Source organism: Crocuta crocuta, unplaced genomic scaffold (genome assembly GCF_008692635.1).
Source record: "Crocuta crocuta isolate KB4526 unplaced genomic scaffold, BGI_CrCroc_1.0 scaffold417, whole genome shotgun sequence".
NCBI lineage: Eukaryota > Metazoa > Chordata > Mammalia > Carnivora > Hyaenidae > Crocuta > Crocuta crocuta.
In genome coordinates this window covers 1,798,833-1,811,009 of record NW_027536463.1, presented here as the reverse complement: position 1 = coordinate 1,811,009, position 12,177 = coordinate 1,798,833, and the positions used below count along the sequence as shown (strand labels likewise).

Genomic DNA, 12,177 nt, shown 5'->3' with positions numbered 1-12,177 from the left:
AAATACTGTACAGAACATAACTTAAAATTGAAAACATTTTAAAAATGAAGATAATTACAAAAGGTAAAATATACTTCCAAATGAGATTTCAAGCTGAAGTAGAATCTGTGAAATTGCAAGACAGAGCCATGTATTTTTTAAATAAGGTGATCAGAATGAAAGAAAAACAAAAACAAAAACTTAACAGGTTGGATGTCCACCAACCAAGAAAAATGTGTGCAAAAGTGAATATTCTGAACCTGAAGTGAGGGGAAAAGAAAGTACTCGGAACTTAGATTTGCAGCATGGTTAGATCTGGCAGCTTACTCTACTTACAGAAAAGCAAAAGCAAAGTACACATAGACCTATTAATTTAAGAACTAAGGTTTTAAAAAGTAAATGGGGATTGAATACCATGAGGTAATTAAAACCCGAGCTCTCGGCAATGTAGAAGCCAAGACGGAAGCATGATGTTTACAAAGTTGGTGAGGCAGTACCGTGCAGGAAAACGATATAATAAAGATGAAGAAAGTTAAATACGAAGTACGTAAAGGGTGAGGAATGAACACAGGGGATATTTACTTTTCCAAAGGTATTGTTGGGGTTTACATGCCTATTTAATTTTGTTACCACTGTCTTCTAGAAAACAACAGCAGAAACATGGTTGAGTTTGCTTTGTAGTAAGTTTCAAGAAATCCATAAGTAAAGCATTTCTGCAAATAAATTATCAAGTGTCCTAACACTACTAACTCCAGTGATTATGTAAGTGTAGTACTTCAGACCTTAAATACAGAGAAACAGATTATATTACTCCTTAATAGTAATGGATTATTTACAGCTTTAATGAAAAATCAAAAACTATTAAACAATTCTGCCCAACGCCAAGAAGTTTTAAAAGGGGGGTAAAGGATTCATTAATCACAAAAATATAAGCATAAGCATCAAGCATAAATTAAAAGTATGTAAGAGGAAAAAAGAAGGAAAATACATGAGGATCAGAGGGAGATGGGACAGAGCAGAGGACTCTCAGTTGATGGCATGATTTAAAAATGTCCCCTCCACATTCAGTAAGTAAAAAGAGACAGAATATGAAAATACTAATATACATCTGAACGTTTAAAAAAAGTCTGCAATCACAGTTTTAACAACATGTGATTTTGCCATTACTTTTCGTAAACATTTATTTTGAAGATATGGGAAAATGTAATATGAAATTAAATACCAATGAATATACATGGTATACGGACTTATTGTATATGGTAGCTGCTGGTCACGTGTTGCTATTAATGGGTTGAAATGTGCTATAAATACAAAATAAACATATGATTTTGCTAATTTTTAGATCGATGACATGTTGAAATGACATTTGAAATATATTGGATTAAATAAAATATACCTGCTTCTTAAAACTTTCTAAGGGAAATGTGACTACTAAAGAATTTAAAAATTACATCTACAGTTTGCATTGTATTTCTATTGATCATAGAATAGAGATTTCTAGATTTTTCTAGGATACACATTACATCTAACTTCTTGCCAATGGCTTGATTTTTGAACAGACGCAGCCTCATTTCCACCTTTTGTTGAGAAGACGCGAGTATTGCGTTTCTTTTCCTCTGATATTTGCAGGTAAGAACAAGACATCCGATGTATTTCTGTAACTTAAAATTTTTTTTCCTCAAGTGACAAAGCACAGACCAGGAAGCTTATACTTAACAATTATGTTCCCTGAGAAAAATAAAATACCCATAAGGAAATTTTTCTTGATGTATTCAGAATAAACACATATGGAATTTATAATGTGCTTATTAACTTTTTTAAAAATTGAGAGCTGCAGGAGGCTATTTTACATAATGCAAATTATTCTATTCCCATTTCTAAGCATGAACTATTTTTCTTTTCTTTTTTTAAACTAAACTAGGAGTATATTCAATAGCAGTTATGTCTAGAAGGCCATCCCCATCTTTCTAATGTTGTCCAGAGAAGAAGCTGCCATTGTCACAGAACTATGTTAATGTGTTCTGCTGCTACTACAACCTCTTTTAAAACTGGTGGCCCCAGGAGACATCACACAAGCGTTGGAGCCCACACCAGTACACCTGACTTCTAGCCCTGGTCCTAAAGATCCTATGATGATGGGCAAACATTTAAAATATCTCAGTATTTTCCTTATCTGTAAACTTGAAGAGAGCAGTGTTTCTTCATATAGGGTTATGTACGGATTAGAAGAAATATGTATAAAGCCCCTGCACATTGCTTAGGTGCTGGTGAATAGTAACGATGGGAGCACTCAGTAAATGATGAGATGTAAATCAAGAACTCATGTGCACATACCCCAATGAGTGTGTGGCCTTCTTCTCCAGGATTAAGTTTTGAAAGAAAGAAATTTTAGTTGTATTTCATGTAACCTGGGCACAAATAAAGGATTTGAGTGAGGTCATATAAATATTTAATCTATAGAGAAAATTAACTATGAGGAATATCTTCAGCATAAATACTCCATGGTAATACACAAGGAAAAATTGCTTTTGAAAGTTTGTGAGAACAAAGAATAGTTCACACCCAAGTATTGTGTCCTGGTATGCCTTAAAATTTCACAAGAAATTTTTTTCATGTGAATTAAATGAGAATTTATAATTCTAACAGAAGTATCCAATCTTTTTATTCCCACCTTTTTAAATGTTTGTTTATTTTTGAGAGACTGAAATAGAGCACGAGCAGGGGAGGGACAGGATGGGGGGCGGGGGCAGACACAGAAGCAGAACCAGGCTCCAGTCTCCAAGCTGTCAGCACAGAGCCGGATTCAGGGCTCAAATCCCAGGGACTGTGAGATCAGGATCTAAGCCATAGTGGATCATTTAACCAACTGAGCCACCCAGGCACCCCAAGTCTCCAATCTTTCTAATTTAAAACAAGAATATAACCTAAAAATAAGAGGAAAAATAATCTCTCGAATGTGGTTTAGGCTCCTGGAATAAAGTTCTTTCTTCTTTGTTTTTAGGTCAATCTATGCTGTGTTTGGAGCTGAAATTAACCTGAAAGGAATCCCTGTCTATAGATTTGTTCTTCCATCCATGGCCTTTGCATCTCCACTTCAAAATCCAGATAACCATTGCTTCTGCACAGAAAAAGTTGTCTCAAAAAATTGTACATCATATGGTGTGTTAGACATTGGCAAATGCAAGGAAGGTAAGTGTTCTCAGTGTCACAGTCCATGATATGATTTGTAGTAGTCTTTAAAATGAAACCTTGATGATGAGTGATCATCATCAGGGAAATACAAATCAAAACCACAATGAGATACCACGTCACACTCATCAGAATGGCTAAAATTAGGGGCACCTGGGTGGCTCAGTCAGTTAAGTATCAACTTTGGCTTAGGTCATGATCTCGCGGTTTGTGGGTTTGAGCCCTGCGTCGGGCTCTGTGCTGACAGCTCAGAGCCTGGAGCCTGTCTTAGGATTCTGTGTCTCCCTCTCTCTCTGTGCCTCCCCTGCTCCTACTGCCTCTCTCTCTCTCTCTCTCTCTCAAAAACAAGTAAAACGTTAAAAAAAAAAACCCAGAATGGCTAAAATTAGCAACACATGAAACAACAGATGTTGGCTAGGATGTGGAGAAAGGGGAACCCTCTTACACTGTTTGTGGGAATACAAACTGGTGCAGCCACTCTGGAAAACAGTCTGGAGGTTCCTCAAAAAGTTAACAATAGGAACACCTTGGGTTGCTCAATTGGTCATGCATGAACCTTGGCTCAGGTCATGGTCTCATGGTTCGTGAGTTCGAGCCCCATGTCCGCCTCTGTGCTGACAGCTTGGAACCTGGAGCCTGCTTCGAATTCTTTGTCTACCTCTCTTTCTGCCCCGCCACTGCTCATGCTCTGTCTCTGTCTCCAAAATAAACATGAAAGAAACTTTTTTAAAAGGTAAAAATTGAATACCCTATTGCCCAGCAATTGCACTACTGAGTATATATCCAAAGGATACAAATATAAAATTTGAAGGGTCATTTGCACCGCAGTGTGTACATAATCATTATCAACAATAGCCAAACTATGCAAAGAACCCAAATGTCCATCAACTGATGAATGAATAAAGCTATACCATATACCACATCTTTTTTATCCATTGATCAGTCGATAGACACTTACACACACACACACACAATGGAATATTACTTGGCCATTAGAAAGAATAAAATCTTGCCATTTGCAGTGCTATGCATGGAGCTAGAGGGTATTCTGCTAAGCAAAATTAGCTTATCAGTGAAAGACAAATACCGTATCATTCCATTCATATGTGGAATTTAAGAAACAAAACAGATGAACATATGGGAAGGGACAAAAAAGGGAAGGAGGCAAACCATAAAAGACTCTTATCTATGGAGAATAAAAAATAAATATGAATATGAAATAAAATGCAACCTTGGGGCACTTGGGTGGCTCAGTCCATTAAGCACCCAACTCTTGATTTCAGCTCTGGTCATGATCTTGCGGTGTGTGAGATCAGTCTCAGTTCACAGACTTATTACTGCCTGAAACACGAACATAATGGTTGAAATTTTATGCTCAGCAGATAATCTTTACATATTGAAAACACCTAAGGAAGAACAGCAGACATTATCTTACTGGTTATAGGATGCTGTATAGATTTTTATTTTCTTTTTGTACATTAGTGATCAGGTAATATAATTCCACCCCACCCTCACTCCCCAATCATTGTTCAAGCCTAGATGCATTCTTTTATTTTAAAAAATGTTATATTTGGTTTGCCAGGGTGGCTCAATTGGTTAAGTATCTGACTTCAGCTCAGGTCATGATCTCGTGGTTCCTGAGTTTGAGCCCTGTGTCGGGCTCTGTGCTGACAGCTCAGACCCTGGAGACTGCTTTGAATTCTGTGTCTTCCTCTCTCTCTCAAAAATTAATAAACATTTTAAAAGTTTAAGTTTTATTTTTAAGGAAATATTTCTTGAGTGGTATGTGAAATGAGAAAAAATACTTATCTCCAATTATCTCTTAAAATGTTTTCAGGAAAACCTGTGTATATTTCACTTCCTCATTTTCTACATGCAAGTCCTGATATTGCAGAACCTATTGAAGGCTTAAATCCAAATGAAGATGAACATAGCACATACTTAGACGTGGAACCTGTAAGCAAATATATTATTGATCTGATTTGTTTCATTAAATTGAAAGAGAAAATAAATTCTTTCCTTCTTGTTAATCATAGTTACTGAATCACAATCTTGACACTATTATGTCACTCAGAATCACATTGATTTCTTTCTACTGTTGCTTATGAAATGTCATGGTAACTAAAGTTCAGTTCTCAGCTTATGGAAATTTGTATGCCTTTCTAAACGGTTCATAGGTCAATACCAGTGATGGGACTGATTCTAATTGGCTTAAAACAATTTGATATGTATAAAGTAAGCATAAAACAGTAATTTATAACTGTAAATACTGCTTATATGAAGAGATACTGTATATTATGAAGAATTAAAAGATATTTTATCGGTCTTATGTGAATTCAGGGCAAGATCTATTTCACTTAGTGTCAAGAAAAATCTATAAATATTCCTATAACTCAACAGTTTAAATTTTTAAATTATTTTGATACTTTCCTCTTCAAAAGTTAAATGAAATGCCAAAATTTTAAGTCATGTGTCACGTTAAATAATGACAGAACTAGTATTATAATTACACTGATGATACATGGATTTTGACTGAATATATATATGACCTTTCATAGTTCAGGAATCTAATTATATGAGCTCTGTGTTTCAGTATTGTTATTGATTACCCAAAACCATGTTAGGTAAATATCACAAATCTAACTAGAACCTTGACATTTGGTTGGGCGAAGAAATTGTGTGTGCAAGTACCTGCATACCTGCGTATACACATGTAATTATAGATAGTTATTTGGGTAAATAACACATGCCCAACTAAAAGCAACATTTTGTGGGCAAGGAAATTATGTGTGCACATACCTGCATATATGCATGTAATTATAGATATGTAATATATTTAATATGTCCAGTTTCACAGTTTCAAGTAGTCGTGTCATCTTAAATTCTATATAATAATAAAAATAAGTTTTGTATATTATAACTTTTTTTTAAGTTGGTAATTAGTTTGTTCTCTTTTTAGATAACTGGATTCACTTTACGATTTGCAAAACGGCTGCAAATCAACATACTGGTCAAACCAGCAAAGAAAATTGAGTGAGTCTCTTAAGTGAGATTATCATTACATGACTTTTTAGTATTTTACTTTCATGCACTAACTCACATTCTTTAAGAAGTGGAAAGAATATAAAATTTCAACTCCTCTGCTTAATGTAATTAAATAATTATTATATGCTTATAATTTTTATTTTGAATTTAGAGTTATTTCTAGTGTTTATAGAAATGATATTTACACACATTTTGTAATGTTTTAAGTATTTGGTGGTATCTCTCATTTGCTAGCCATTCAAATATTTCTATAACCATAGTTCCTAGAATTCACATTTTACTTTCCTGGGTAGAATTTGTTGGAAGGGAAAATCTGTGCTTAGAAAAAGTTAATCTAATTAGATATCTGTACTAGAAAGATTTGTAAGAGTGAAAAATACCTGAGAAACAGCCACATTAACATTTAAATGACTTACTACAGGGAACAAAAATCAAGGGACTTAACCAAGTTGCAAAAGCAACTAATTTCTGAACATATATTTATACTAGTATTTATTGAAATTTCTGTTGTGTTTGTGTAATATATTAGTATACATTTTCATAATTACTTTTAATGTATATTGCAGGGCACTAAAGGGTCTTAAGCAGAACTATATTGTGCCTGTTCTTTGGCTTAATGAGGTTAGTATTTTTATCTCTCGGTCATTAAAAACAGTAAACTTCATTGGTGTTTCAAAATTGAATATGTATGTATAGCATTTGAAGTTGTATATGTTTTCATTGCCAATATAGATGAATCTATATATCTATTTGAAAAAGCCTAATCACATAGAAATGTTTGTGTTAGTTTTCAGTATTTTCCTTTTAGAAAATCAAAGCACTTTCTATCATTTTAGATTATTTTCAAAATACATCTTTAGGCACTTTTTCTTGGCATAGTGCTTATTTTAAGAAAGTCATACATGCATGTAACTTCAAATAACTCAAAATTTAATGAATATTATACTACTAATAAAAGTCAACCAAGCTTTTAAGGCCACGTTAGAGTAGGTGTATGCAGTCTATCCTATTTCCTGATGACATAATTTTATATAAACCATGGAATTAATTAGCCCCAGAATTGAGAAATGTAGTACATAAACATTAGAGGGATTGAAACCATTGAAACCTTGCCACTTCCCTCGGTAATAGGAAGCATCTTTTGGAAAAGATGTTAGTAAGGTCATTCTGAAAATCAGTGAAGACTACTATGTTCACTAGTGTTTTTTTAACATGTGCAAAGTCGGGGGTGGGAGATTATTTTTCACTCTATAAGTATCCTACCTCGGCATTTTTTGCCTTCTTTGACATGCAAAGTGAATTATCCTGGTTGTCTTAAAGATACAGATGACTAAAACCTATGCAGGCGTTTGGAGACAAGAGTGATATGTAAGTGGAAGGTTTTAAGTATTTTGCTTTGTGTGTGTATCTACTCAAATCATGCTAATCATTAACTTGATTACAGACTGGTACCATTGGTGATGAGAAGGCAGAAATGTTTCGACAAAGAGTGACTGGAAAAATCAACCTTCTTGGCCTGGTAGAAATTATCTTACTCAGTGTTGGCGTGGTGATGTTTGTTACTTTTATAATTTCATACTGTGCATGCAGATCAAAGAAAGTAAAATAAGTAAGTATACACCAAAAATTGTATATTACTTGTATTTATTTTACCAAAGAGGGGTTATAAAATTAGGCTACAAACATTTCTAGATTTGTCTAGCCAACTACCGTTTTCAATATATCCTCCAAGTTTTGAGATGTCTAATATAAATTGAAACACAAAGACTGAATGAGTAAATAAGGCCTTTGAACATCAAGCAGATTACTATATTACATCTTAAGTTCTAGGAGGAATGAAAAAAACCTGAAATTACTACCTTTGAAAAGTTAGTACTAATATAGCTTTAGTGCAAAATTCTGACATTTCATTTCTTTTTTTTTAATGTTTATTTTTGAAAGTGAAAGTGTGAGCAGGAGAGGGGCAAAGAGAGAGGGAGACAGAGGATCCAAAGCAGGCTCTTTGCTGACAGCATAAAACCCCATTGCAGGGCTCGAATCTTGAAACTGTGAGATCATGATCTGCGTCAGAGGTTTAACTGACTGAGCCACCCAAGTGCCCCAGTGACATTTTGTTTCTTAATTATTTTTAGCTTGTCTAGGGAAGGTTATGGGAGATTGAAATTCCTTTTCTAAAAAAAATATTTATTTATTTTGAGAGAGAGAGCCTGAGCATGAGTAGGGGAGGGGCAGAGAAAGACTCTGTTGACAGCACAGAGCTGAATATGGGGCTCCATCTCCCCAACTATCAGTTGATGACCTGAGCTTAAATCAAGAGTTGGAAGCTTAACCAACTTAGCCACCCAGGCACCCCAAGATTGAAATCCTTGAGGGAAAAAAATTTTAAAAATTAAGCTAAAAATGATAAAAACTAAAAACTCAATAATAACAGAGATAAAAGAAAAATATGCTATAAAAATAAACACTTAAGTACAATGAACATAGCATGTTTTATAAAAACAGAATTGCTGCATATAGACATGGAGCAATGCTGATCTAAAATTAGGATGTACACCCAGATGTTTACTGTGGAAGCTCCAATATATGCTCAAAATGCATGACTTAACTTTGAATATAACAGCACTGGAGATTAGGAATAGTGTTCAACAAAGCAAAACTAAATTATGCAGTTTAGAGGAAAATTCTGTTAAATGTGAACAAGATTTGAGTTTAGGAAAAATTGGAGAAATAGTTCAGACCTGTGTGTTTTAGATATTAGATATATTTAGATATGCCCGCCCCCTTGTTCACAAGCAGGAATGAATGCCTGACCCTGTCTTGCCTAATTGGAAGCCAATAATGATCACAGATGGCTTTGGTGTGGCCTGTGGGAGAGAATTTTCTACTTCCCCAAATGGTTCCATCAGCCTTTCTTCCCAGGCATTTAAAATTAAAAATTAAAAAAAAAGAAAACTAAATAAAAGCAATCTGCTTACTATGAAAATTACAAGTTCAAAACAAGTCTTCTTATATTACTTCAAATCAGACTATTGACCCTAAGCTGTCTTATATAGAAATGAGCTTTTACCATGTGCTAATATGACGCTAAATAATTTTCACGGATTATGACAACTACTCCCTAATAAAATTTCATGAGTTTCCAACAGTCATTAACATTCATTCTATCTTAATTCAGTCATTAACATTCCAGAAAATTATACATTTTAACAGTGTAGCGTTCTTTTTCAAAATGCAAATTGGTCGGGGCGCCTGGGTGGCTTAGTCGGTTAAGCGTCTGACTTTCGCTTAGGTCATGATCTCACGGTTCGTGGGTTCGAGCCCCGCGTCGGGCTCTGTGCTGACTGCCAGCTCAGGGCCTGGAGCCTGTTTCAGAGTCTGTGTCTCCCTCTCTCTCTGACCCTTCCCTGCTCACGGTCTCTCTCTCTCTCGCCTAGAAATAAATAAAACATTAAAAAAAATTCAAAATGCAAAATTGGTCACATTGATTATTTTTTAAAAATAATATAGTGGAATTTTCAGTCCAGTATTTTTGTGTGTGAGAGCTTGTGTCTAGGGAAGCAGCTCAATCTTTTATTGTGATCATTTCTGTCACTATTTATTCACTAGAAAGTTGACTAAACAACTCTGCCTACAATCTGTTTGGACAGAATGTATTTAAAATAATAACCCAATACATTCATATAAAGGACATGCTGCATCACTTTAAGACCTATTCTTACCACATTAAAAAATAAGCTATGAGTAAACAAAGATATTCATATAACAATTTATATAACAGAAGAGATCATTCAGTGAAAAGCCAAGTTACAACAAAAAACCTGTTCTAGTGGGAAAGCATTAATAAGCCTTTCAAAAGGTAGAATTTATACAAATTTTTCTGTATTCTATAGCACACTTACATGATAAATTTCATCAGTGCTTACTAAGGCCTGAATGTCAAATTTCTTTAATTTATACATGACTGAGTTAAGGTGGGTAGGTGAAAGTCTCCAGAGTGTCTTTGTCACCAAGCATGTCAGTTTTGCTTGAACATTTGACCATCGTTATAAGAAAAAGTTAACTGCTTTTTTATAAAACTATGCATTTTCCTTTGTAAGTTTTCTTCCGTAGATTAATAGTACTAGAAGAATCATAGAAAATGTAGATTTCCTTAAACAAGAATCACTTCTGAATATTATAAAAATTGTGTCTTTGGGCAGATCTGTAAACAAATGAAAAAATGAGGAGGTGGATATTAAGAGGGAATAAGTATGCTGGAGGTAAAGTGTGGTTTTACTCAATGAATCACAGAGAGAATAAGCCAATAGTCCTTTCAAAACAAATAGTATATTCACCTCCAAACGGAAGATGGTCTGAAGGGACAAGCAAAAAGTGGTTTAAGTAGCTACCACTCTTTACCTGGCTATGTGCAAGTCTTGAGAATTTGAAAGTAGCCTTCCATGTATCCTTCTTGAATGAGAATATGTATTGAATTATCCATAAGGTCCATCTAACATCTTAACCTCTGTCACTTGAAAAGTTAGGCTAATTAGAAAGTAATATATCTTGCATGTATGGAATGTAAGTACTGCTTGTTATTTTCCTCTACTTTCTGCTTAAAACCATTTCTTCTATTTTGCAGGCAGTAAATGAGTTTTGACCATATGTACCAGCTATGTCAGGACCATTGTTACTACTGACCTACAAAATGAAGATTAAATATATTGTATTTTTACAAAACACACCTCATCTTCTAGTTGAAGAAATGGTGGCATTATTACTTTTGCACTAAGAAGCAGCATATTTCTAACCAATTTTAAGATATTGTTAAAAATCTATATTTTGAACACAAAACTGGAACCTTTTAAAATTCATCATGTGCACAGTTAAATTGATATCAGTTTCTATGGACCTGGCTCAAGCACGAACCAATTGTTTTTATTGGGTACTGATTCACTAACTGGTTCCCTGGTGGCAAATTCAGCACAGTGGACATTCTCAACAAATCTTGGACCCTGACCTCCTATCTTCTTTATCAAGGGGAAACATCAGTGTCCCTATTCATTGCAATAGACTGTCCCTAGGACTGTCAGTACATCACATTTCATGAGCACCACGAATTGTGAAAGATATTGAAGTAAATGACTGGCCTTAAGAGTCATTCATTATATATTACTTAAGTGTCTCTCTCTCTGTGGAATCCTTTGTACAGCAACAGCAGGCATTGTAACCATTTTCTTTATAACAAACGGGCTTATATTTTATCACTAATTATGCAAGTTGATATTCTTTTTGGCACATTTTGGCTCTTCATGTTTAAGAACTTTGTCATCTTCCACATCCCACAGCTCTTCTAGCAGTATGACGAGACTGTGATCTTTCTGCTCAGTTACATGCAACATATGCTTGGCAACTTCAGAATAATGTGCTAGCATTAAGAGATGTAAATGATAATAAACAAATTATCATATAAAAGATTATCAAGAATTGAAAGTGTGTTAATAGCTATTTGTTGTAATAGTTCTTGCATCCCTTGTCACCTCGGAAAGATTGGTCTCAACCATTAAAATATGTTCTTCCTTAAATTCCTGTGTTTTTCATTTAATATTCCATCTGAATCTCTATTTCCTTCTGGCATATCCTTTCTGAATTCAATCATGACCACTTTCTCCTAGGCTCAATTTTTAAGCCAATAGGAGAAAAGCAAAAAAAAAAAAATTTTGTTTCATCCTTTAGAGAAGCAGGATTTGAACTCTAAACTGAAGGATTTTTCCTTTTTATGAGAAGACATACTATTAAGTAATCCTGCTTTCTTCAGCAAGGATTCACTCACTGAAGAGAACTGGTTCTCCTAAAAAGCTCCTCACAGAAAGGTAAGATGCAGCACATTTTCTTGTGTTTTATATACAGTGGTTTATAGGATGAAGTAGTAGTAACTGGTTTGGATATGAAAATGATTAAGAAAAACTTGTTTTCTTCACATTA

At 34.4% G+C, this 12,177-nt stretch overlaps 1 protein-coding gene across 13 annotated transcripts in view; it reads left to right on the top strand.

The window, feature by feature from the left end:
• CD36 (CD36 molecule (CD36 blood group)) overlaps positions 1-11,685 on the top strand; it is a 182,960-nt gene extending 171,275 nt beyond the window's left edge. For all 13 annotated transcript variants that reach the window (XM_077748508.1, XM_077748499.1, XM_077748510.1 and 10 more), the window contains 7 exons: positions 1,539-1,608; positions 2,981-3,168; positions 5,006-5,124; positions 6,128-6,201; positions 6,780-6,834; positions 7,658-7,822; positions 10,835-11,685. In XM_077748508.1, the coding sequence (XP_077604634.1) occupies positions 1,539-1,608; positions 2,981-3,168; positions 5,006-5,124; positions 6,128-6,201; positions 6,780-6,834; positions 7,658-7,822 (671 nt within the window). In that variant the 3' untranslated portion in view covers positions 10,835-11,685. The remainder of the gene's footprint in view (positions 1-1,538; positions 1,609-2,980; positions 3,169-5,005; positions 5,125-6,127; positions 6,202-6,779; positions 6,835-7,657; positions 7,823-10,834) is intronic.
• Positions 11,686-12,177: the final 492 nt, after the last annotated feature.